Source organism: Heterocephalus glaber, unplaced genomic scaffold (assembly GCF_053883595.1).
Source record: "Heterocephalus glaber isolate CG9 unplaced genomic scaffold, H.glaber_assembly_v1.0 deba00001564, whole genome shotgun sequence".
NCBI classification, from domain to species: Eukaryota; Metazoa; Chordata; class Mammalia; order Rodentia; family Bathyergidae; genus Heterocephalus; species Heterocephalus glaber.
In genome coordinates this window covers 17,619,625-17,645,479 of record NW_028258351.1, presented here as the reverse complement: position 1 = coordinate 17,645,479, position 25,855 = coordinate 17,619,625, and the positions used below count along the sequence as shown (strand labels likewise).

Below are 25,855 nucleotides of genomic sequence, written 5' to 3'. Positions count from 1 at the left end.
GCGTCATCGCGCCACGCCATCATCAGAGCCGGGGGAAGATGGCGGCAGCCGTTCTGAGTGGGACCTCTGCGGGCTCCCCCGCTGGGGTTCCTGGTGGGCCTGGGGGTCTCTCGGCGATGAACTCGGGCCCTCGTCTTCGTTTGCTGCTGCTGGAGAGCGTTTCTGGGTTGCTCCAGCCGCGAACGGGGTCCAGCGTTGCTCCCGTGCATCCCCCAGTCCGCTCGGCCCCGCATTTGCCAGGGCTCATGTGCCTCCTGCGGCTGCACGGAACAGTGGGCGGGGCCCAGGTAAGTCAGAGCCTCACTTGTCGCCAACCCTGTGCGAAGGTTGGCAGGACACTTGTGCATGGGGTTTACCCTGTACTGAACTTGCAGTGGGGAGGTTGAGGGGAGGAGAGCTGAAATTCACGTATTTCTCTTTTATCCGCCGTTACTCCAGGGAAAAGATTAGGCCCCGTATCTGTTTTTAGGCTGGTAGTTACTCAGGAATACATTCAGTTTGAGGCCGGGTCACTCACTAGCAGAATGATCTTCAGCCTCTTCAGGAGATAATTTGCTTTAAGGCTGGTTTTCACTGGGTTAATAGACGTATTCAAAATACAAATTTTACCGAGCTCTTACTGGTGATCTCATGGTGATCGTCCTGCCTCAGCCTTCCAAGCGCTGGGATTACAGGTGTACACCACATCTGGCTTCAGTGCACAGTTTCTCTCTTGGATTATAGCAATAATCTAACTGTTCTCCTTGCCCAGTCTTGCACTCTTTTTTTAGTATATATGCTGCCGAAGCGACCACGTTTCTTTTCTTTTTTTTGCAGTACCTGGGATCGAATTCAGGACATTGCGCTTGCGAGGCAGGCGTGGCGCCACTGAGCTAAATCCCCATCCCTCAGTCTTGCACTCTTACTCCGTTCTCTGCACAGTAGTTGGAGTGAGCTTTTTACAGTAAAATCCTGATCTTATTTGGTGCCTTTAAAAATCCTTTAGTTAGGCTGTGGTGGCAAATAGGATGGGGCTTTTTTTTTTTGCCTCAAAGCTTTTGTGGTTACTATTCTTTTGGAATGCTTCCCTGAACTGCATCCTGGATCCCTCCAATTCGCTGCATATGTTACTGCCTTTAGGAAACCGTTCCGATCACCTATGATATTAACTACTCTTTATTACACTTTCTGTTTTACATAAACAGTATATACAACTTCCCACACCCCATACTTGTACAACTAGGCGTGTATTTGTTTTTGAATGTGATTGCCAAAATCTTAGGAAAATTTCAGGCATACACAAATATTTCAAACCACCCCACCCTGTAGTGTTTTTGTCATCCAAATTTAACAACACTGTGCCAGTTTATTGCCTTCCTACCCAACTCTGCCTTGGTTTCAATCCCCACCCTGCCCCACTTCAAAAAAAAGAAAAAGCTCATGTTAAATTTGGGTTTTTATGTTATTTGACCCATCTGTATCATTTGATAGTTGATTATTCCTTCTTTCCTTAAAAAACTGTTTTAAAGCTGGGCCCAATGGTATACGCTTGTAAGCTCAGCTCCTTAGGAGACTGAAGAAGGAAGATAACAAGTTGGAGTCCAGCCTTAACAAGACTGTCTCAAAATAAATAAAAAGGACTGGAGGTGTTATTCAGAGTAAGGCTGTGAATTTGATCCTCAGTAGGACAAAAAACAAAACCTATTTTTCCTTGACTTTTAGGGTACCATTCTGAATTCTCCTACCACACTGGTCATACCTTGCCAGTCTTTTCCAGTAAAGACTGGTTCTTTCTCTGTTAGATGTTTGAGTGCCCAAGGACCCAGTCCTTGTACTATGTGTATTTTTTCTTTTTTTTGTACTAGGAATTGACTCAAGGGCCTTTACAGTGAGCTACATCCCCAACCCTTACCCTGTTTTTTATTTTGGGATAGGGTGTTGCTAAATCACTCAGTTGCTCAGGCTGGGCTTGAACTTATTATCCGCCTGACTGAGCCTCTTAAGAGTGCTGGAATTACAGATGTGCTAGCTCCTCTGCTCTGTTCACATGAATACTCTTGGTGGAGTGATCCAGTCTCTAAGCTAACAACTTCCAAATTCACATGACTAGGAATTTTCGTAACTCCAGACTTGTCAGCCCTGTGCCTATTTGGCATCTCCATTTTGATCTTAAATAGATACCACAGATTTAACATATGTGAAACTGAATTCCTGAATCTCATCCCCCAAACCTGGTCCTCTTAGCAGTATATGAGGATATATCTTGTTCTTACTTTCCTGTTGATCTCTGACCGTTTTTTTGGTGCTGGGGATCGAACTCAGGACCTTGTGCTTGTGAGGCAGGCGGCAGCACCACTAAGCTAAATCCCTGGCTCTTTGTTTGACTTTTTAAGAGAGGACTTTGGTGCCTACTCTACTGTATTCCCTACTTGGGCCATTCCTTTTCTTATTCTGTTTTTTTTTTTTTTTTTTTTGTACTGGGAATTGAACTCAGGACCTTGCACTTGTGAGGCAGTTGGCAGCACCACTGAGCTAAATCCCCGGCCCATTTCTTATTCTGCATTATTCTTCCTTATAGCATTTAACACCATCTGACATACTATATGTGGGATGAGTATCCCTTACCCTAAATGCCTGAAACCAGAAGTGCTTTGAATTTTTCATTTCATATTTTGAGCTTAGATTATTTGTGTCTACATGAGTTGTCTCAGGGATAGGACCTAAGTCTAAACATGAAGCTAATTTATGTCTCATACACACCTTGTATACATAGACTGAAGGAGATTATATAAACACTTTCAATAATTTTGTACATGAAATGAAGTTTGGATACATTGGACCATGGAAAAGCAAAGCTGTCACTTCCTCAGCTTCCCATGTGAACAATTTGTGTTTTTTGGTCATCATCATTATTTGTTAGCAATGATTTATATACTGCCAGTAAGCAATCATTTTCTTACACTTATTTACACATAAGTGCTTTCCAGTAAAGAATGTTAATACAGTGGAAAAATGATAATTGGGGCAAGTAAGCAGCACAGGAATATCACCAGAATTCTTGTATTGGCTGTTGAACACCAGGACCAGCAAACAGTGGTCTTCAGCTTGCACTTGTCATGCTCTTTTTATCGAGTGATTACTGTGCATCATATTTTATATTTTGGGAGTGAGAGGACAAAACATCAGAAACAGTTGTGAGACTAGGAATTAGATCCTCTGGATTTGAGGAGGCATTCTGCTGGATGGGTTTTTTTTTTTTTCTTTTTTTTTTTTGAGGCAAGGTCTCACTATGCAGTTGAGGCTGGCCTTCAGTTCACTGTAGCCTAGGCTGACCTCAAATGTGTGACGATCCTCCTGCTTCAGCCTCCCAAGTGCTGGGATTACAGGCATGTGTCAGCATGCCTAGCTTGCTGGATTGATTTTTTTTTTTTTTAATTTGGTACCAGGGATTGAACTCGGGTCCTTGCGCTTGCACAGCAGGCGGTGAAACCACTGAGCTAAATCCCCGGCCCTGGATTGATTTTTGAAATGTTTCCTGCAGTCATCTGTCTTGTTCATATTTTGCTTTTATAAACTTTGGTTTTATAAACCGACATGATTTCTTTTTTTCCCCTCCCCTTTGTGACAGAGTTTTGCTGTGTAGTTCAGGCTGGCCTTGAACTCACTATGTAGCACAGGCTGGCCTTGAATTCACAGCGATCTGTCTTCCTCAGCCTCCTAAGTGCTAGGATTACAGGCATGCGCCACCATGCCCACCTGACATGATTTCTTGTTCCATTATGATTGCCTGTTACCTTTGTCCTTTAATAACCCCTTCACACATTTTCACTATATCATTTATAGTCACTTTCTGCATTATTTATGTCATCTTCATTATCTCTATTATCATGTTCATTGGCATGTGCTAGAGGGAAATGTCCACGCTTTTTTAATCACTGTTACCCATAGGGTATCCATAACCTTTTTTTGACATTTTCAACAATATCTGTATATATCATAATGCAAAACAAGCAAACGCAAACAAAACAGTGAGTAATCCACACAGGTCTTGGGCCTATGTACAACATTGTGGGAAATCTGCCATTGAGTAGTCTGGTCTGCACACCTGCTTTTTATTACCCTTTAGGGCAGGCTGTGTGAAGAAATATAGGCAGGCATGCAGAAAAGATAAATTACACCTGAAGGGCTGCTTTTCTCTTTCAGACAGTGAACAAACTATTGTGCACCTGTGTTTTGACTAAATCCTGTTGTATTAGGTCAAGTATGGAATTTTTTACTTGTGTCATATCAGCACTCAAAATGTTTTGAATTTTGGAGCATTTAGATTTTGGGTATTCTGACTAGGGAAGCTTAACCTGTATATATTTCACCAGTTTATTTTCTGTCTCCTCTAGAAAGTATGCTACTAAGCACCTAAAACAAAGTCTCACAGGAAGTAAATGTTAAGTATAGGTTTATTCACATTGTTCCACCTCTTTGCTCCCTGGGTTGCCTTTGGTGAGCTGGAAGTCTAGAGTTACACCTTGCTTAAGTGTCATACATATATAGTATATGTATTTATTATATGTGTAATATATTATGTATATATTTAGTTTAATTCCTGGGTTGATGCTTGTAAATTGCTTATGGCAGGTAGCTTTATTGCTAGTATTTAGAACCCTTGGGAAATGACTACTACTCAGAGATGTCTTCCAGATGTAGCTGGCTTTTAGGTTTTAAGTCTATTGCAAGATCCTACCTCTTCACTTTATTGGGGATGAGAAGTTGCTGCCTACTTGGCCTAGCCAAATTGGCACTGCCTTAGAGTATTGTTTATAACCTTTAGGCATAAGCCTTGGGTAAAATAGTACAATCAGCAATAACAGTACCATCAAACACAGCCTAAAGAATGACAAACTCTAGTAATTATTAATTTGGTGCCTTTAACTGTATGAACTATATTTGTTGTTATATAACAAAATCTAAAACCAGAAAATTATGTACAGTAAATATGCCCTCAATATGGTGATTTTACCCTCAAGGGAGGAAATTTAAAAGGGATTAGGAGGAAAAAATAGAGAAATAGAAGAAGATATTAGAAGGAAGGCTGGAGGACAAAGGAAGATTACACAAACTGGGAAATTGGTGAAGAAGAGAGGAGGAAGAAATATAAACCACAACACAACATAACAACAACAACAACAAACTAGACACTGTTCACACTCATAAAAAAAAGAACAAAGACCAAAAAAAAAAAAGAAAAAAGAAAAAAATGTCCACTTCAAGGTGTCTCTGCTGTCACTGGTAGACAAATTGGGCAGACAGAGCCCAGATCCGTATTGATTAATTCCAGCAAGCCAGCTGTAGATTTACAGCGGGATAGTGGATAATCCCAGTGAGCCTGCGCGTTTAGTTCACTGAAGTTCAGGCTGGTTTCTGGTAGCGAGGCTGGAACCCGATTTGTTCAGCATGTAGTACTCCCTGTGCTTCCTGCTGGCTTGAACTCAGCTCCTCAAATTCAGCTTTTTGACCTCTTGCTGGCTTGAACTCCGTTTCCACCTTACTCTGACACTAGCAGACACTAGATGGAGTCAGCCTGCAGCTGTTCTGAGTTCCAAGCTCAATTGGCCCCTCTCTAAGATGGCTACCAACCAATCACCCTTTCCTGGGGGACATCTGAACCCAGATAACTAACCAGCCACTGCAGTCCCCTGTATCCACTGCTCCATTCCACTAGTGTGTTTCTCTGTGGAGGCCTCTGGGATCGCCAATAGTCACTGTGCGTTTGCAGGCCTGAGCCGTCCTTCCTACACCGTGAGCCAGGGCTCAGGGAGAAAGCGCCACTTGCCACTGCCGCCTTTGTTGAAGTCTCTTTGTGCTCCTTGTGGGCTTCAATTCTTGCTTCAGATCCTTGCTGGGTCCTGGGGACCCACTTCTCTCCTCTTCCTCATATTGCTGTATCCCAGCTCTGGACACCAAATCTCAGAGAGGCTGTTTCTCTACTGTTCACCACTCTGCCATCTTCCTGGAAGTCCAAGTACATGTTTATTGAATAAATGAATGACTATTTCCCGCTATCAATAAAGAGCATGGGCTTTACTTATTCAGTTTTGTCTTCCTTTACCTGGCCCCATGTATAATACCTGTTTAGAAAGAATGAGTGATATAAACCGTTAGGGAGGTAGTGGACCATGAGAGGAGTTTGGGCCTTTAATGGAGAGGTTACTTATGGGAAGGCCCATGAGGAAACATCTTTCCTGGGCTCTAGCATATGAGAGAAGGAGAGGATTGGAGGGAGGAAGCTTGTTGAATAGACCTGTGTTGATGTTCTTCAGGTGTAGGGAAGCCAGGAATAGGAAGAGGAAGATCTGTTTAAGGGTTAAGGAAAAAGGATAGGGATGAGTTCAGTGTCCATTCAGCAAGCATTTCTGGATGTTTCCTCCATGCATGATGTTGTCTAGGGATGCAGAAGTGAAGCAGATATATAGAATTTTGGCTGTCCTCTGTTAGCTCTGATCATGGGGTAGGACATAGGGGAGTGGATCAGGCAAGATTGAGCTTGAGGAGAGGTTGATGGACAGGCTGCTATGTTTGTTACCCACAGGAGAAAAGGGCATTGGTTAAAGGCCTCTGAAGGGCTAGCCTTTTGGCCTTAGAAAAGGTATGACCTTAGAAAGACTTTGATACTGGGACAGGGAAGGTGTTGGAGAATTTCTCCTCTGTCTTTAATGTCCTATTCTGGACTCCCGTTTTCTTTCTTCCAGAACCTTTCTGCCGTTGGGGCATTGGTGAATCTCAGTAATGCATGTCTTGGTTCCATGAAAACTCGGTAAGTTTTTCAATATTTTTTTCCAGGGGGATGTTCCCTTAGGAAGTGGGCTGTATGTGCATCTGTCCATCCATTGTTACCTCTCCATGGATTCAAGAGATTTCTCCATTCTCAGGAAGGTTGGGAGTTTCATTCTTTTGTGAGCTCATCTGAATCAAACCCACTCCTTGCAGCTTCCAAATTTTCTGTTTCCCACTTGAGATTATCTCTGCTCCTTTTTTTTTCTTGCTGTTCCTACCTTACCCCAAGCATTTCAGGCATTAGTAATCACAGTGGGTCTGAGGGTAAAGTCTTGCTATAGCCCAGCAAGAGTGACAGAACAGTCACTGGATTTTTCTGAAGTACAGTTTCTGCCCATCTGGTATTACTCTCTTCTTGCTTATAAGGTTTGAGGGCCTGTGTCTGCTGTCCCTGCTGGTGGGGGAGAGTCCCACAGACATGTTCCAGCAGCACTGTGTCTCTTGGCTTCGGAGCATTCAGCAGGTGTTGCAGGTAAGGATTTAACTGTCCATCCACTGCCTCTCCATACCCTCCCCCCCCCCCGCCCCCCATCCTAGGACTGGTATGTTCTCTGTGGGTTGGACTTTCAGTTTTGAGTACAAAAGGATTAGAGGCAGTTTCTTAATAGCGAGAGGTTAAGCTTTGAATAGAAACATCCTTTTGAACTTTTATGTGTGTTTGTGTTTTGTTTTGTTTTTTGAGACAAGATCTCACTTTGTAGTGGAAGTTGGCCTTGAACTCATTATGTAGCCCAGACTGGCCTCGAACTCATGGTGACTCTCCTGCCTCTGCCTCCTGAGTCCTGGGACTCTTTTGAACTGATATTTTCATCTGCTGGTTTATTTTAATTCATCTGACTGTTCACATGTTGTGACCTCAGATAGCTTCACTTGTTCATTAGTGTTTCTAATGAGTGACGAATCTAAGTTCCTTTGTTTTGGTCCATTCCTTTGTTCTTCTTTTAATATTTAAACACCCCTTCCCGTTTTTTTACTTTCTTTGATGACCTCCTCATTTAATTATTTCATGAGCATTTTCTGAGCACATACAGCAAGCTGTATGCTAAGTTCCAGGCACAGTGGTAAGATGTACAAGAACCTTGCTGTCATAGTTCTAGTGCATGAGTTGGGAAATTTTCTCTGTGAAATGGTTGCAGATAGTAAATGTTTTAGGCCATGAACTACATGGTTTCTATTGCATATTGTTTATTTTCCATCCCTTTAAAAATATAAAGACCAGCTGTGTGTGGTGGCACATGCCTGCAATCCCAGCACTCAAGAGGCTGAGGTGGGAGGATTGCTGTGAGTTTGAGGCCAGGCTGGACCACGTAGTGAGTCCAAGTCTAGCCTGAACTGCATAGTGAGACCCTGTCTCAAAAACAAGACAAAAAGGGCTGGGGATTTAGCTCAGTGGTTTCGCCGCCTGCCTTACAAGCACAAGGACTGGAGTTCTATCCCTGGTACCAAAAAAAAAGCAAAAACAAGACAAAAAAACTCAAACAAACCACACACACACACACACACACACACTCACACACTCACACTCACTCACACACTACTCCTAGCCGTGCAAAAATAGGTACCTGCAGTCCATAGTTGGTTGATTTTTGTTTTAATGGAAGATACTTAAGAAATGATAAATGTGATTGTGACATGACAAAATGAAGTAGGTTCTGTGGTGGCTAAGACTGCAGTTCTCTGAGAACATGTGTCAAAAGAATTTTATTTCATTTGGGGAAGGGCAGTAGAGATTGGGGTCAGAGGTTTAGAGAGGCCTTTATGAAACTGATCAGTAGTAGTTAATTGGGCTGAAAAGTGTTCTAAGAGTGCAAGAACTCTGGCAGACCAGGAGCTCAGCCATTTGAAAAATTGTAAGCACCTGGTGGGGCTGGCTTTAAAATATAGCTGAGGAGTAGGTAGAAAGGGGACCAAGCCATGTATGGTCTTGCCAGACATGCTAAGGGTTTTTTTTTTTTTATTCTCAGAGCAGTGGAAATACATTAGCAGTTTTAAGTAGATGTCATCAGAATTCTAGAAGCTGGGATGTGCAAGATGGAGGGGTGGTAAGGGCCTTCTTGCTTCATAATAGCATGATTTTGGGGAGGACATTCAAACCTTAGCAGCAGTGGCAAGGAGATGTGGTGGGGGTGGTAACATGATCACATTTTCATTTGAAGATATCACTCTGGCTTTTGTGAAAACAGAAAGACTATGTAGAAGGTTATTAAAGTAAATGTAGGAGAACATTCATGGTGTCTTGGATGAGGGTGATAGCAGAACTGATAAGTAAATAGATTTAAGAGAAATACAGAGGCAAAGTAGGCAGTGCTGATGATTAGTTAGCGTTATGGAGAGAATGTGACCGGGATGACTTGTCTTCAGAATATTGAAAGAGAGCCAGGTTCAGAGGGGATGGGACAAAACCCTACCATGAGTGTGGCCTTAGGTGTTCAACAGAAGGCCTCTTAGAATGTCCTGATCTGGCACTGCTGGAAGTGGCCAAGTGTCTCTGTGCAGCCATGGGGGGGATGGTGCTTTAGTTGGTTTTGTTTTTGTTTTTGTTTTTGGAGACAGGGTCTCATGTAGTTTGAGCTGGCCTTGATCTCACTATGTAGCCAGGGCTCGCCTTGAACTCGTGGCGATTCTCCTGCCTTAGCCTCCCAAGTGCTGGGATTATATGTGTGCACCACTAGGCCTGACTTTTCAGTTCATTTATTTTGTAAAGGAAAGAGTCTTCTGTATTTAGATGGCAGTGAAAATTGAGGATGAGGATGATACTATTAAGATGAGTCCTTGTGTGGGCTGAGTTTTAAGGTATACCACACTTAACAGTCAGGTAAAGGAGGAGGAAGAGAACAGGGATGATTGGATGGAGTAGCAACCTGAGGTTGGCGCCCATCTTTGGGCTTCAGTTTTTGAAGTTGTAGACAGAGCCACACAGCAGTGGGAGAAATTGGGACCTAGAAGTTGAAGGAGAAAGTTTGAGCAGCAGAGAGTTTGCCACAGAGAAATGAAGAATTGCTGGACAGCGTTCTCTTATTTTGTTGACACATGGGACATGCCAACTGCCGTTTCCTTAGGTAGTGTTAATTTTCTTTCTAAATCTAACCCCCACCAGTCTTCCATGAATAGTAACGCAGGTTTCAGTCAGCTTAAAGCAAGGTTGGAGAGAAGGGACAGTTTTATTGTGGTTAAGATTTATTTTTCAGTCTGAAAAGTGTTCTTCTCCATTGCCATCAGAGAAATAGAGTATGAGAGAATCAAAAACCTCTTAGATCTTCCAGTTAGCCTAATCTTTTTTAAAAATTAATTTATTTCTTTACACATACTGAAAGTGATGTTATATTATATAAGTTATTTACAACTGTTCAGTAATGTGTGCAAAATAAATTATCTAGAAAGCAGCAAAGTATATTGTGAAGGTATATAAAACTGTACAATGTCCTTGGATACACTCTGTGTAGGATTATTGGCTCTGTAGTTTTTCAAGTTTGTTCTCAGAGAAACAAAATGCCCAAGATTTTTTAAAATTTTAAATTAGTTTTTATCAGTCCACATTTGGAGGACATAATGTTTACAGTCTTTATGTGGAGTTGGTACATGGACAGAACACATCTTCATTCCTTTATTTTCATCCCTTTCCCTTTCTTTCCCCCCTCCCCCTTCCATTTCTTGATCCCCTTCCCATTTGAGAAAGATCTATTTTTGACATAAAAGTTTGTATGCATCAATTCAGTATCATACACAGTATGGGGAGTCCAAATGTATGCGTACCTGGAAGCAGGTTCTAGCTGCTGCTTAGTTTGTGCTGTGCCTTTGGAATCTCATGTGTGTTTTGCTCATGTCAGCTCCAGCATCCCAAGGGATCTGTACCACCTGTGGCCACTGTTCTGCAGAGCATCACTCTGGTTCTTTTTTTTTGCTTAAATTCTTTTATTGGTACATTTTAGGTATACAGTACATTTACATTTACGATTGGGTACTTGTACCTGTACATGATGTATCTTAGTTCTTATTTTTTCCCCATTCCCTGTCCTCCCTTCACCCCCTCCACCCTTTCCTATTTACTAAGACTTTGTTTTCATTTTTTCCTTTTCTCATAATTTTTCCTTTCCCTTCTTTCCTTTCCCCTTCCCCTCCCACTTCCCCTACCCCTTTGGATCTTTTCTTCCTATTTCAAACTATCAATTATTCATTTTAATCATTTTAATCCTTCTTTACACTTTCAGTTTCTCACACCAGAGAAACTATTCGGTATTTATACATGTATGTCCTATTTATTTCACTTAAGAGTATGGCCTCAATATGCATCCACTTAGCTATAAATGTCTCTAGTTTGCCATTCTTTATGGCTGAGTAGTACTACATTTTATAAAAAAAAACTCCACATCTTCTTTATCAAGTTTCCAGTTGATGGGCACTTGGGCTGTTTCCAAGCTTTAGCTATTATCAACTATGCCACTATAAACATGGGTGCACATATGTCGCTGTGGTATGATTCTTTTAATTCTTTTGGGAAGATACCTAGCAGGGGAATGGCTGGGTCAAATGGGACCTCTAGTCCTACTTCTTTGAGGTATCTCCATACTGATTTCCACAGTGGTTGCACCAGTCTGCACTCCCACCAACAATGGAGAAGGATTCCTTTCTCCCCACACCCCTGCCAACATTTATTATTGGTTGATTTCTTGATAGCAGCCATTCTTTCTGGGGTGAGGTGGAATCTCAGTGTTGTTTTCATCTGCATCTCTTGAATGACCGGTGATGTTGAACATTTTTTCATATGTTTATTTGCTGCTTTTCTTTGTTTGAGAAATGTCTGTTAATTTCAGATGCCCATTTTTGAATTGGGTCTTTAAATTTGGGGGTCTGATTTTTTTTTTTTTTTTTGGTACTGGGGATCGAATTTTGGACCTTGTGCTTGCGAGGCAGGCACTGGAATCACTGAGCTAAATCCCCGGCCCTGGGGGAGGGGGTCTGATTTTTTTCAGTTCTTTATATATTCTAGATAGTAGTTCTTTGTCTGAGGTACAACTGCTAAAAATTTTTTCCCACATTGTAGGTTTTCTCTTAGCTCTGTTGGTGGTTTCTCTTGCAGTGCAAAAGCTTTTTAACAAGATAAGATCCCAGTTGTTGATTCTTTGTGCTAGTTCCTGAGCTACTGAGGTTTTGTTCATAAAGTCTTTCCCTATGCCAGTGTCTTCAAGAGTTCTACCTAACTTATCTTCCTGCAAGTTTAGTGTGTCTGTTTTAATATTTAGATCTTTAATCCACTTCGATCTTAGTTTAGTGCATGGTGATAGATATGGATCTAGTTTTTTTTTTTTATATTAAATTCTTTTATTGGTACATTGTAGGTATACAACACAATTACATTTCTCATTGGGAATTGTACCTTTACATGATGCATCTTGGTTCTTATTTTTTCCCCATTCCTAGCCCTCCCTTCATGCCCTCCACCCTTCCCTATTTACAAAGACTTTATTTCCATTTTTTCCATTTCTCATCATTTTTTCCTTTCCCTTCTTTCCTTTCCCCTTCCCCTCCCACTACCCCTACCCCTTTGGACCTTTTCTTCCTATTTTACATTATCGATTATTCATTCTAATCATTGGTACATTTTAGGTATACAATATAATGACATTCATCATTAGAAATTTGCACCTTTACATAGTCTCTCTTGGTTCTTATTTTTCACCCTTGCACAGCCCTCCCTTCAACCCCTCCAGTCCTCCCTATTTACAAAGATTTTGTTCCTATTTTTCCATTTTCTCATATTAATCCCATTCCCTTCTATCCTTTCCCTTAGCCCTCCCACTTTCTTCCCCTTTGCCCCTTGTCTTCCTATTTCACATGACCTATTATACATTTAGTCCTTATTTACACTTTCAGTTTCTCACACCAGAGAAACTATTTGGTATTTACACATGTGTGTCTTATTTATTTCACTTAAGAGTATGGCCTCAATGTGCATCCACTTAGCTATAAATGTCTCTAATTTCTCATTTTTTATGGCTGAGTAGTACTCCATTTTATTAAAAAACCACATTTTCTTTATCCAGTCTCCAGTTGATGGGCATTTGGGCTGTTTCCAAGTTTTAGCTATTACAAACTGCGCTGCTATGAGCATGGGTGCACTTATATCACTGTGGTATGATTCTTTTAATTCTTTGGGGAAGATCCCCAGCAGTGGAATAGTGGGGTCAAATGGGACTTCCAGTCCTAGTTCTTGGAGGTATCTCCATACTGATTTCCACAGTGGTTGTACCAGTCTACACTCCCACCAGCAGCGGAGCAGGGTTCCTCTTTGCCCTTAGCCCCGCCAACATTTGTTATTGGTTGATTTCATGATAGCAGCCATTCTTTCTGGAGTGAAGTGGAATCTCAGCGTTGTTTTCATTTGCATCTCTCGAATGACCAGTGATGTTGAACATTTTTTCATGTATTTATTTGCTATTTCTACTTCTTTGTCTGAGGAATGTCTGTTCATTTCAGATGCCCATTTTTGGATTGGGTCTTTAAATTTGGGAGGTCTGATCTTTTTAAGTTCTTTATAGATTCAAGATAGTAGACCTTTGTCTGAGGAAGAGCAGGTGAAGATTTTTTCCCACATTGTGGGTTGTCTCTTCACACTGCTGGTGGTTTCTCTTGCTATGCAGAAGCTTTTTAATAAGAAGAGATCCCATTTGTTGATTGTTTGTGCTAGTTCACAGGCAACTGAGGTTTTGTTCATAAAATCTTTTCCTACACCGATGTCTTCAAGGGTTCTACCTAACCTCTGTTCCAACTGGTTCAGAGTTTCTATTTATTTTAGATCTTTAATCCATTTTGATTTTAGTTTAGTGCATGGTGAGAGATACAGGTCTAGTTTTAATCTTTGGCAAGTTGAAGCCCAATTTTTCCAGCACCATTTATTAAAGAGGCTATCTTTCCTCCAGTGAGGGTGTTTGGCTCCTTTGTCGAAGATGAGATGGCTGAGTGTGTCTGGTGTTGTTTCTGCATCTTCTAATGTGTTCCACTGGTCCTCAAGTCTGTTTCTTTGCCAGTACCATGCTGTTTTTATCACAGTAGCTTTGTAGTATAGTTGCAGGTTGGGGATTGTGATACCCCCTGCCATGTCTCTGTTGTCTAGAATTGCTTTTGCTATTCTAGGTCTCTTCTGGTTCCAAATGAATTTTTAGATTGTTTTCTCTAGTTCTGTGAAATATATTGTTGGAATTTCAAAAAATGCCGAAGATTAAAGGAAAAAATATACAAACCGTGTGGATTTTGACTCCATTGAAAACACTGTTGGAGAGTCCTGGCTGCATCCCTCCACGGCCAGACAGGTAGCAGCTGGGCCCTCACCACACCAGGGTCCCGTGTCCCTGTCTGCCCCAAGGACAGGGCCAAGATGGCGGTGTCCTGCCTCTCACCTGGAGGTCACTCCAGGGACAATTAGCCTGATCTTTGAAGTGTGGGCTTGTTAGCTTTTTCCGAAATTCCTGGGACCCCAGATACCTTAAATACTAACCAGCTCTCCTTTCTGTAGACAAATAACATTCCTTTTGGAACATATTTTCTCTTGCTTTTTCTGTAGAGATAGTGGATTTAATGGTAATATTGACCTTAACCATGGTGTTTCTCAAAAGCCTCATGTTGTTATACCTCCAGTCCCTCCTCCTGTCAGTGACAGTGAAGGTGAGGTTGGCAGCATGGGTGTTGTTGCTTAGTCCCAGGATCCACCACCCACTATGGAGTTGGCTGTGGCTGTCCTGAAAGACCTGCTCCGATATGCAGCCCAGCTTCCTACACTCTCCCGGGACATCTCTGTCAACCACCTCCCTGGTCTTCTTACTTCACTGCTGGGCCTCAGACCAGAGGTGAGACCCTTTCCTGGTCCTTTACCTGATGACTCCTCCTTTATACTGTTTGGGCTAAATAATGTAACGGGAAGTGATTGAGGAATAGGATTGAGGAAGTAGGAAGAGGAAGCCCCACCCCGACTCCATGTGACACTGTAGAGAAGAAACTTTCTGGGATAGTGGGATGAGATAGACATATGTAGGGTCAGTGGGCCTCTTCTTTCTTTTTAACTTTCTGTTTTCCCACAGTGTGAACAGTCAGCATTGGAGGGAATGAAATCTTGTATGACCTATTTTCCTCGGGCTTGTGGTTCTCTTAAAGTAAGTATTTATGGAAATGCCTCTCCCTACAACATAAGCCTTTATAGCTCTTACTTTAAGTTGGACTCAGGGCCTTCACACTGAGCTACATCCTCAGCCCCTTTTGTTCTTTTTTTTTTTGGTACCTGGGATCAAACTCGGGACCTTGCACTTACTAGCCAGGTGGCAGAACCACTGAGCTAAATCCCCGGCCCCCGTTTTGTTCATTTTTAATTATTATTTTTTTTGGTACCAGGGATCCAACTTGGGACCTGTGCTTGTGAGGCAGACGGCAGAGCCTCTAAGCTAAATCCCTGGCCCCATTTTTAATTTTGAGACAGTCTCATTAAGTTGCTATCTTGCCCAGGCTGGAGTTGAACTTATGAACCTTCTGTCTTAGCCTCCCAGAGTGCTAGCATTACAGGTCTGCCCCAGCATGGCTGGTCATTCCTGAGATTTTTACACACCTATCTCAACAGTCATAGTGATGATACCTCAGAGCACTTAATCCTCACTGATGAAGAAATTGGAATTAAGTACCTTTCTTAAGATCAGTAGGGATTGGAACCTATATCTATCTGATGCCAAGGCCTAGACTGTAACCCACAAACTCGAGGCAGCTGTTACAACTAACTCTCTTTCTTTCTCTATTACTTTCTCTCTCTCTCTTTCTTTTTCTTTTTTTCTCATCCCCTTCCCTCTCTTTCCTTCCTTCCTTCCTTCCTTGCTTGCTTGCTTGCTTGCTTTTTTGTTTTTTGAGACAGGGTTTTGCTATATACTTCAGACTGGCCTCAGACTCACTATGTAGCCCAGGATGGCCTTGAATTCACAGTGACCCTAACTGCCTCAGTCTCCTAAGTGTGTGTAACACCATGTCTGGCTCTGTACTTTCATATTAGTGATATATGTGGATGATATTTCAAGATAATGTTACAACCATAATGTGAAATGAAAATAAGTGAGTTCTGTTCATGATAATAACAGCTATTACTGATACCGTAGCTATTTGTACTCACTACATTTCATTTATAGGTTAGTGAAAATGATGATGTAATTTTTTTCTCCATCCATATTCATAGACCCCATTGATTCTACCTCCAGATAAATTGTGGCCGTTAGGTTATAAACAGTTTCACTCCAGGACCTTCTAATAGCAGGAAGAGAAGAGGTTTGCTGACAGAAAGGTTGCTGCTCTGAGATTTGCAGACTTCCTTCTGTTCTACCAGACTACTCTTGCCTCCTGACTTGTCCTGCCCTCATGCCTCTGGGTAGTTCCTCAACTCCCAGTGTAGACTCTCCTTTCAATGTCTAAGCTGATAGAGAGCTGGAGTATGGGGATTATTGTTTTTCAGGACTCTATCCTTTTGGCTTGAGGGAGATAGGTGACTGTCATTTTGGAAAAACTGGCACGAGGGAGCCCAGTTGTCTGTGGGTTGGGGCCAGGCCCTTTGTCCTTAGACAGGAAGCTAAGGCACAGAGCTGACATGCAGGATGTCTTTATTCCACAAAAACATGTCTGGTACTAGGTTACTCCTGGCTGCCTAGTGGATGCATCATGCTTCCTGTGTCTATAGGAAAGAAACATTTAGGCATAGAGTCTTCTGCTGGGAATGGATGGGACGTGCATCTTTGGCTCTTGGAACTGGCTCATAGACTCTTACTTTTATTCCCCCTACCTTTAGGGCAAGCTGGCCTCATTTTTCCTGTCTCGGGTGCATTCCTTGAGCCCTCAACTCCAACAGGTAAGGGGAAGGCAGAGGTATAGAGCCTGGGGATCTGAGCTAGGAGCATCTGTTATATCTGTTATGGTTCATTCTTAGCTTTTCTCTGTTACTACTCCTTCCCTGTTTTGTTTTGTTTTATTTTTTTAAGTTCATAAGTAAATAAAGGTTTTTATTTTACATTTTTGGTCAGCTTGCAGCCTTAAACAATTTTCTGAGTCCCACTGGGATTCATTTTTCTTTTATGAAAAATGAGGATAATACCAGCGGATGAATGGGAAAAGGTGAAGGTAAAATACAGTCAAATGAAGTGCTCAGCGCATGATAATTTGTTATGGAAGTAACATCACAATGTAACAGAAAATGTATTTTATGGTAAAATAAGTGTCACAAACAAAAGTGATGCTGAGTCCAAATCCAGAGGTTTCTAGAATATACTCAAGTTGTTCAGTGGAGAGTTTTTATAATCATTTAATAGATTTTCTCCCTCATTAGTTTCTTATAATAATCATATGAGGTATACTGGAGCATATTTCTTCCCTGTTAACATGGACCTTTCTGCCTCATAATCCCTTGGCCTCCCTTTGATCATCATCTCTCTTGAACATTATCTCTGTTGCTGGGCTAGTTCCCATCTGACCAAATTTCTGCCCTTCCTTTTGCAGCTGGCCTGTGAATGTTACTCCAAGCTTCCTTCGTTAGGAGCTGGCTTTTCCCAGGGCCTGAAGCACACAGAAAGCTGGGAGCAAGAGCTGCACAGCCTGCTGGCCTCACTGCACAGCCTGCTGGGGGCCCTGTATGAGGGAGCAGAAACAGGTAGGGACCAGGGTTGGTAGTCAGTAGGTTGGACTGGAGGAGCTTTGCAGGAGGCAATAGAACGGTGGCCCAGAAGAGTGGGGCAGTTGGTTTCTAGGCAACATGGTAAGAACATATGCAGATCACCTACCACAAATGGAGACGGGATGGGAGAAAGACATAGAGGGTACAAGGTGGTTATGTTGCTGCCCAGCTCCTGTGCAGAATGAAGGCCCTGGAGTGGAGACGCTGCTTTCCCATTCAGAAGAAGGCGATGCCCATGTTCTCCTCCGGCTTCGGCAGAGGTTTTCGGGACTGGCTCGCTGCCTGGGGCTGATGCTCAGGTGTGTGGGTGTTGGAGGGAGCAGGGTCCTGGAGGAGGAGAAGGAGGTGAGGGGAATATCATCATCATGGGAAGGAGGTGGAGGTGGGTGTGGAGTCATGCTGGGGACCTGTTTTTCTTTTTTTTTTTTTTTTTGGCACAGGGGATTGAACTCAGGACCTTGTGCTTGCGAGGCAGGCAAGGTGCCACTAAGCTAAATCCCTGGCCTGGGGGCCTGTTTTGAGGGTCTTGGTACTGATTCCCTACAGCTCTGAATTTGAGGCTCCTGTGTCTGTGCCTGTGCAGGAAGTCTTAGATCTCATCTGCCGGATCCTCAGTGTCAGCGGCAAGAATATTGTGAGTGGGCTTTGTCTTTTTGTATGCAGCTTTTGGTCAGGACCCTGGACAACCAGGAAAGCACTTTGTGACCTAAATATCCCAGTGTTATCCCTAAAATTGTTTCAGATAAGATAGCACACCTATAATCCCAATACTTGAAAGGCTGAGGCTGGAGGATCCCCATGAGTTCAAGGCCAGCCTGAGCTACATAGTGAGAAACTATCTCAAAAAACCAAACCAAACCAAACCAAAACAAAAACCAAAACAAAAAAAGCTCCTGCTTCTTTCCAAATATCATTATTCCCTGCTTCCTGAATACATGTGCTGCTGTCAGTGGATTTGCTCACATAGAGCAGTGCCACTGTGGCTGTTGCTTCCTTAGGAGAGAGCGAGTGGGGATCAGGTGAGTCATTGTTGAGAGACTCAGCCACCTCCCCTTACACAGATCCCAACCAGGATCTGTGTAGAAGGTGGGATTTTGTTTACTGAGAGAGCTGGGCCTAGTGAGTATATAGCCATACATGACTACTCTGCCTGTATTTCTGTCTTGCCCTGGCTTTCACATTCTTCCCTTACCCTTTACTGATTTTTTCCTCCAGAGCTTGCTTGGAGATGGTCCTCTGCGGCTGCTGCTGTTGCCCTCTATCCACCTTGAAGCCTTGGACCTGCTCTCTGCTCTCATCCTTGCGTGAGTGGAATTGGGCTGAGTCTGAAGAAGGGTCTGGGCATGCTGGATGTGAGGGTCACCATTCCATCTCTGCCCCCAGGTGTGGAGGCCGGCTCTTACGCTTTGGGTCCCTGATCAGCCGCCTGCTCCCCCAGGTCCTCAATGCCTGGAGCATTGGCAGGGACACCCTCTCTTCAGGCCAGGAGCGGCCTTACAGGTGACTGGGAAGGGAATAAAGAAGAAAGGATGAGAGGGCATGCAGGAGGGCCAGGGGCTTCAGCACATGGACTCTCCATTCATAACTTGCTCTTGCTGGGGATTTAGCTCAGTGGTTCTGCCACCTGTCACGCAAGCACAAGGACCCGAGTTCGATCCCCGGTACCAAAAAAAAAAACCCCATAACTTGCCCTTTGTTCACCCCACAGCACCATTCGGACTAAGGTATATGCTGTGTTAGAGCTGTGGGTACAGGTTTGTGGGGCCTCGGCAGGGGTGCTTCAGGGAGGAGCCTCTGGAGAAGCCCTACTCACGCACCTGCTCAGTGATATCTCCCCACCAGCTGATGCCCTTAAGGTGAGTCCCACCTCAGCTCCTGTCCTTGGCTCCTGTGGCCTCTTGTCTAAATATGCCACCTTACCAAACTGTTTCCTGACTGTCCTGCTTTCCTGTGTGCCTCTGTGTGTGTGATTTTTGTTTCCCTTTACCAGCTACGAAGTCCCCGAGGGACCCCTGATGGGGGTTTACAAACTGGGAAGCCCAGTGCACCCAAGAAACTAAAGCTGGATATGGGGGAAGCTGTGGCACCACCAAGCCAGCGGAAAGGAGATAGCAATGCCAACAGTGATGTGTGTGTAGCTGCATTGAGAGGTGCGTGAGGCCCTGTGCTCTTCTTTTTGGTACTGGGCATTGAACTTGGGACCTTGCGGTTGTGAGGCAGGCGGCAGAACCACTGAGCTAAATGCCTGGCCTGAGGCCCTGTACTCTTGTAGGTCTAGGGTGCCCTGGAGTTACAGCTCAAAACCAGTTGGTGAAATAAGAGGGTGTATACAAAAAAACAGAGAGGCTAGGAGAAGGTGCATAAACAGCCGTGCAGCTATGGGGTCTGCAGGTGGAAACTTGGGTCAGACACTTTGTGTGTGCATTCTCTCTACCAGGTACAGTTCTAGCACCTGGAGGAAGGTCCCTGCCTCTGAGGCTCGAATTCCTTGCAGGGCAGGCTGCTCAGTGGAGCTTCTTGTTTCCAGTGGAACTGTTAATCTGTCAACAAGTTAATAGTCAGATGCTGTGCACTTAGTGGGTGACTTTCTTTTGGGTCTCTTTCATGTGTCTTACTAAACACCACCCTACCTCATCTGAAGGGGAGAGCCAGCTCTCACCAAGAACGTAAATGCACATTTATGTTTTATCTACATTATACCACTTAAGTATTGTCAGTATCCCTATATAGTAGAGGTACTTTTATGACCCTCACGCAATACTTGAGAAAGTAGACTAAAAAGGTAAATGCCTTGCTCAGGGTAGGCAGTGGCAGAGCTGGACACTCCTTTGGGATGTATGCTCCTCATCCTGACAGTAAACTTCCCTCTTCTTTCCCTCACCTCTTGGTAGGGAAAGGGGATTGGACCAAGACCTTTTGCATTTTAGGCAAGCAGTTCACTAGTGAGCTACATCCCCAGCACTTGTTTAAGACAGGGTCTTGCTGAGTTGCCCAGGCTAGCCTCAAACTTGAGATGTTTCTGCCTCACCCTCCTAAGTAGCTGGAATTACAGCGTGCACCATCATACTCTGCCTCTTACATACCATTCTCTTTCCCAGGCCTCAGCCGGACCATACTCATGTGTGGGCCACTCATCAAGGAGGAGACTCACAGGGTTAGTGGAGCCTGGTCTCCCTGGAGCCTGGGGAGGGGGCTGCTGCTGTGTGCACAGGGGGTTGTATACTCCAGAGGTGGGTCCACTGAAACCTGGGAGGAGGCTCTGGAGAAAGGTTGGGTGGTCTTGGTAAAGTTTTAGTGTACTCTGTGTCCTTTTCAGAGACTGCATGATCTGGTCCTGCCCCTGGCTATGGGTGTTCAGCAGGGCGAGGTCCTGGGCAGCTCCCCATACACTAGCTCCTGTTGCCGCCGTGAGCTCTATCGCCTGCTGCTGGCCCTACTCCTGGCCCCTTCTCCTCGCTGCCCACCTCCTCTCTCCTGTGCTCTTCAGGCTTTTTCCCTTGGCCAGAGAGAAGACAGCCTTGAGGTAACTGCTGACTGCCCAGGTTCCCCTTTGGTTCTTAGATTCAGGCCCCATGAGTCCCTGTGGCCCTGATGCTCACACTTGTCCTTTCTTTCTTCAGGTCTCCTCTTTCTGCTCAGAAGCGCTGGTGACCTGTGCTGCTCTGACTCACCCCCGAGTTCCTCCCCTCCAGACCATGGGCCCCACCTGCCCCACACCTGCCTCAGTTCCCCCTCCTGAGGCTCCATCTCTGTTCAGAGCCCCACCCTTCCATCCCCCGGGCCCTATGCCCTCCGTGGGCCCCATGCCCTCTGTGGGCCCCATGCCTGCTGTAGGCCCCATGCCCTCTGCAGGGCCGTTACCTTCTGCAGGACCCATGTCTTCAGTAGCCCCAATGTCCTCTGTAGGCCCCATACCCTCATCAGGTCCTATGCCTTCTACAGGCCCTGTGCCCCCAGCACGCCCAGGGCCTCCAGCCACATCCAATCACCTTGGCTTGTCTGTCCCAGGCCTGGTGTCTGTTCCTCCTCGGCTTCTTCCTGGCCCCGAGAACCACCGAGCAGGCTCCAGTGAGGACCCTGTCCTTGCCCCTAGTGGGACTCCTCCACCTACCATACCCCCAGATGAAACTTTTGGGGGGAGAGTGCCCAGACCAGCCTTTGTCCACTACGACAAAGAAGAGGCATCCGATGTGGAGATCTCCTTGGAAAGTGACTCTGACGACAGCGTGGTGATTGTGCCTGAGGGACTACCACCCCTACCCCCACCACCACCCTCTGGCACTAGTCCTCCCCCTGTAGCCCCCACTGGGCCACCAACAGCCTCCCCTCCTATGCCAGCCAAGGAAGAACCTGAAGAACTTCCTGCAGCCCCAGGGCCTCTCCCTCCACCCCCGCCTCCACCTATCCCTGGTCCTGTGACACTTCCACCACCCCAGTTGGTTCCTGAAGGGACACCTGGCGGGGCAGGACCCCCGGCCTTGGAAGAAGATTTGACAGTTATTAATATCAACAGCAGTGATGAGGAAGAAGAGGAAGAGGATGAAGAGGAAGAAGAGGAGGAGGAAGAGGAGGAAGAGGAAGATTTTGAGGAAGAGGAAGAGGAGGAAGAAGAGTATTTTGAAGAGGAAGAAGAGGAAGAAGAGTTTGAGGAAGAGTTTGAGGAGGAAGAAGGTGAGCTAGAGGAAGAAGAGGAGGAGGAAGAAGAGGAGGAGGAAGAAGAGTTGGAAGAGGTAGAAGACTTGGAGTTTGGTTCAGCAGAGGGCGAGGTAGAAGAAAGTGGACCACCACCCCCTACCCTGCCTCCAGCTCTGCCCCCTCCACAGTCTCCCAAAGTACCGCCTGTGCCAGAACCTGAACCTGGGCTGCTGTTAGAAGTGGAAGAGCCTGGAGCTGAAGAGGAGCCTGGGGCTGAGACAGCCCCTACCCTGGCTCCTGAGGTGCTCCCCTCCCAGGGTGAGGTGGAAAGGGAAGGGGAAAGCCCCACAGGAGGGCCACCTCCTCAGGAGCCAGTTGAAGAAGAGCCCTCTGACCCCCCAACTCTGCTGGAAGAGGAGACAGAGGGTGGAGGTGACAAGGTGCCACCTCTACTGGAGACACCTGCAGAAGAGATGGAGACAGAGGCAGAGGCCACAGCTGTGCAGGAAAAGGTAAGAAGGCAGGGCAGGTATATTTGGAGTGAGAAGGTGAGGCTGGCAGGAGGGCATATGGCTGTATTAGGAAGAGGTTCACCCCAGTTTGACATACACATGTGTATGTGTGTGTTTGTGTGTGTGTGTGAGAGAGGGAGACTGTTTTGAATCCTATGTCTTTATCCTTAAAAGGAGGAGGATGACACAGCTGCCATGCTGGCTGATTTCATCGATTGTCCGCCTGATGATGAGAAGCCGCCGCCTACCATGGAGCCTGACTCCTAGCTCTCCTTTGCACCCACCACCTTGTCTCCAATAAAGTTATGTTCTAAGGTATTGATGCTGCTTCCAGCTCTTGCCACAGTGTCCCCAGCCAGGAGCCTGGGTGTCGGTTGAGGTTTTCAAGCTATCTGTAGTCTCCAGGTGTCTGCAAATGTCTTTATATCTGGCCTGCTGTCTCCATTGTCCAGAGGAGGAGCCACTGTCCCAGGCCTTCCTACTCATTCTTGAGGTCTGGATATTTCCAGTCAGTGCGGTCCACTTAAGCACTTACACTTACCTTAGGTCTTGCTGGGAGGCCCGAGTCTAGAGCTGTGTCTGTGAGGGTACCAAGGTTTATGGGCTTGAGGTAGGGGCCCAATGATGTTTTTACTCAGGCTTTTGATGTATGAACATAAGTGAAGTGCTTTGGAAATGTGGGAAAGGGAGTCATTTCTCCCAGCTGCGTGCATCTTGAAGGGCTTCTTGTAGGAGGTGGCATTTGAGCTAATTTTTGGAAACTTTAGTAAGATTTTAAAAAGTATTACCTAAACTTGTTATATTGTGAAATTTCAACCCCTCAAAAAGTTGTGAGAGGGCCAGGGATTTAGCTCAGTGGCACTGTGCCTGCCTCACAAGTGAAGGTTCTGAGTTCAATCCCTGGTACCAAAAAAAAGTTGTGAGAGTGTATAATGGGTAATGTTTGCCTAAATTAATAGTAATATTAGGCATGGTAGCTTTTATTTCTGTATAGCTGTGCATCTGTATATAGACTTGTATTTCTAGGTATCCATAAATTACTATATTTGTATCCATTTCTCTTTTTGTGGGACCATGTGAAAGTAAGTTGTAGACATGGCCTTTCTCCGCCTGAATTCTTCAACATTTTCTGATAGATTAAAAACACAATCAATACCGTTATCAAATCTAAGAAAAGTAACAGTAATTCATTAGTACAGATAGTCTCTCACTTATGATGACAGTTTGACTTTAGATTTTTTGACTTTATGATGGTGTAGGGTACCATTTATTTTTAAACTAAGTGGCTTCAGACAGTAAGAATTGCATTCTGGTTTCTGCTTTTAGTACGGTGTTCAGTATATTACATGAGGTATTTAACACTTACTGTAAAATAGGCATTGTAGATGATTTCACCCAATTGTGGGCTAATGTAAGTGTTTTGAGCACATTTAAGGTAGCTCTGGGTAAGCTATGATTGGTGTGTTAGGTATATTACATGGATTTTCAAAACATTATTTTCAAACTTATGATGATTTTATTGGTATGTAACCCCATCATAAAATAGGGAGTATCTGTATTGTATATATTGTAATAATCACATTTTCCTATTTATTTCTAAACTGTCTTATGCTTCTCTGCCTTCCTAAGTTAAGTTCAAGAGGAGTTTTTACTAAATGGAGAAGACCACTTAATTTTAGTTTAAAGCTTTAGGATCACTGCAAGAACAGGTGCACAAGTGTTAAAAGTCCTGCGATAGTGATTTTTCAGAAAGGGAAAGAACCTGATTTCTGGAAACTATAGATGGATAAAGTTGACATAGACCCTGGGAAGGGGATATAACAAATGTTTCCAATTTAAATTGTGTTCTGAATAGGTAATATATTCACATGGCCCAAAAGTCAAGAGATATAAAAAGTTTGTTGAGAAGTCTGCTTCCTTCTTTTCTCCAGCCACCCAAATGTCTTCGTGGAGCAGCCACTATAAGTAGTGGTTACATATTCTCCCAGAGATACTGTGCATTTACAAGCAAATATGTATAAAATCCTTTCTTTTACTTTTTACACAGAGTTAGTGTATTATCACTTAATTGAGTAGAAATCACTTTCACTGTTGCACAAGAGATTGCAAAGGTGGTACAGAGGGGAGGGGCAGCAAGGTGCCCACTACCTGGTTTCCCCCAGTGGGACTCTTACATGATTATAGTGTAATGGCAAAACCAGACAGTGATTGTTTTGCAGTAATAGACACTGTTTTCCAAGCTGAGGATCAAGCAAGAACAGAATGGACAAAAATCCTTGCCTACCTCTATTGGGATTTATAGCATAGATGTTTGGAGGGTGGGGAGAGACAAGTAAAATACCTGTTAGATGATGATGTGTGCCATGGAAAAATAAAACAGGGAAAGGGGAAGTAAGTTTGTGTGGGTGTGCTTTTTCAACATTGATGAAAATTTTCAAATGTTAAGAGAAGTTGAAAGAATTGTTCAGAGGTTATTCATATGTCCACCATGTTACCATGTGTGTATATTTATGACATTTCTAGTACAGTGGTCAGGAAAGTATTGAGAAGGTGAGATTGAATAAAGACAGGAGTTGAGAGCCATGGAAAGTTCTGGTGGAATAGTGTTCCAGGCAGAAGGTATAGTAAGTGCTGAGCAAGGTGGTACATGTCTGTAATCCCAGCACTTGGGAGGCAGAGGCAGGAAGATTGCCAAGAGTTTGAGGCCAGCCTGGATTATTTAGTTAAAGGCCAGCCTGAACTACATAATGAGACCCTGTTTCAAAGCAAAACAAAACAAGTCAGAAGGTACAGGAAAAACAGGTATCCTCAAGCAGGAGTATTCTTGATGTTAGGGAAGCAGGGAGGCCAGTGAGGTTGAAAAGAGGTAGAGAAGTCCCTTAAAGGGAACATGGTGGAAGTGGGAGTGGAGGGGCCAATGGCTTCTATTCTGGGAGAGAAGGGAAGGTGCTGGAGTGTTTTTAGAGAACTGACATAATGTGGTTTGTGTTCTAATAGGATCCATTTGACACTCCTGGGGAGTAGACAGGGGAGTAAGGGTGATATCAGAGAAGTCAGATTTCAGCAAGAAGAGGTGATGCCCTTGATTAAAGTGGTAGCAAAATGAACTCTGGATAAAACTTTTTAAGATGGAATTGACAGAAATTTGAAATTTCTGAATTTCATTTCAGTTCATACAGAGCTGCTTCATTCCCTTAACACAACTATTTATAATTGT

General features: G+C 44.1%; 1 protein-coding gene across 1 annotated transcript; it reads left to right on the top strand.

The window, feature by feature from the left end:
• The first annotated feature begins 3 nt into the window (after positions 1–3).
• On the top strand, positions 4–22,956 carry Pelp1 (proline, glutamate and leucine rich protein 1). Its single transcript, XM_013076871.3, has 17 exons — positions 4–287; positions 6,723–6,787; positions 7,174–7,279; positions 14,499–14,648; positions 14,880–14,951; positions 16,613–16,672; positions 17,317–17,467; positions 17,661–17,790; positions 18,038–18,125; positions 18,707–18,795; positions 18,875–18,991; positions 19,200–19,347; positions 19,482–19,641; positions 20,590–20,645; positions 20,808–21,014; positions 21,112–22,638; positions 22,813–22,956. Exons 1-17 carry the CDS (start codon positions 39–41, stop codon positions 22,903–22,905), a joined length of 3,468 nt encoding a protein of 1,155 aa, XP_012932325.2. The 5' UTR covers positions 4–38; the 3' UTR covers positions 22,906–22,956.
• Positions 22,957–25,855: the final 2,899 nt, after the last annotated feature.

Coding starts and splice junctions, on each gene's coding strand:
- Pelp1 (XM_013076871.3), top strand. CDS start 39: ATGGCGGCAGCCGTTCTGAGTGGGACCTCTGCGGGCTCCCCCGCTGGG. Junction 19,348..19,481: donor CACCAGCTGATGCCCTTAAG/GTGAGTCCCACC, acceptor TCCCTTTACCAG/CTACGAAGTCCCCGAGGGAC. Junction 22,639..22,812: donor CCACAGCTGTGCAGGAAAAG/GTAAGAAGGCAG, acceptor TATCCTTAAAAG/GAGGAGGATGACACAGCTGC.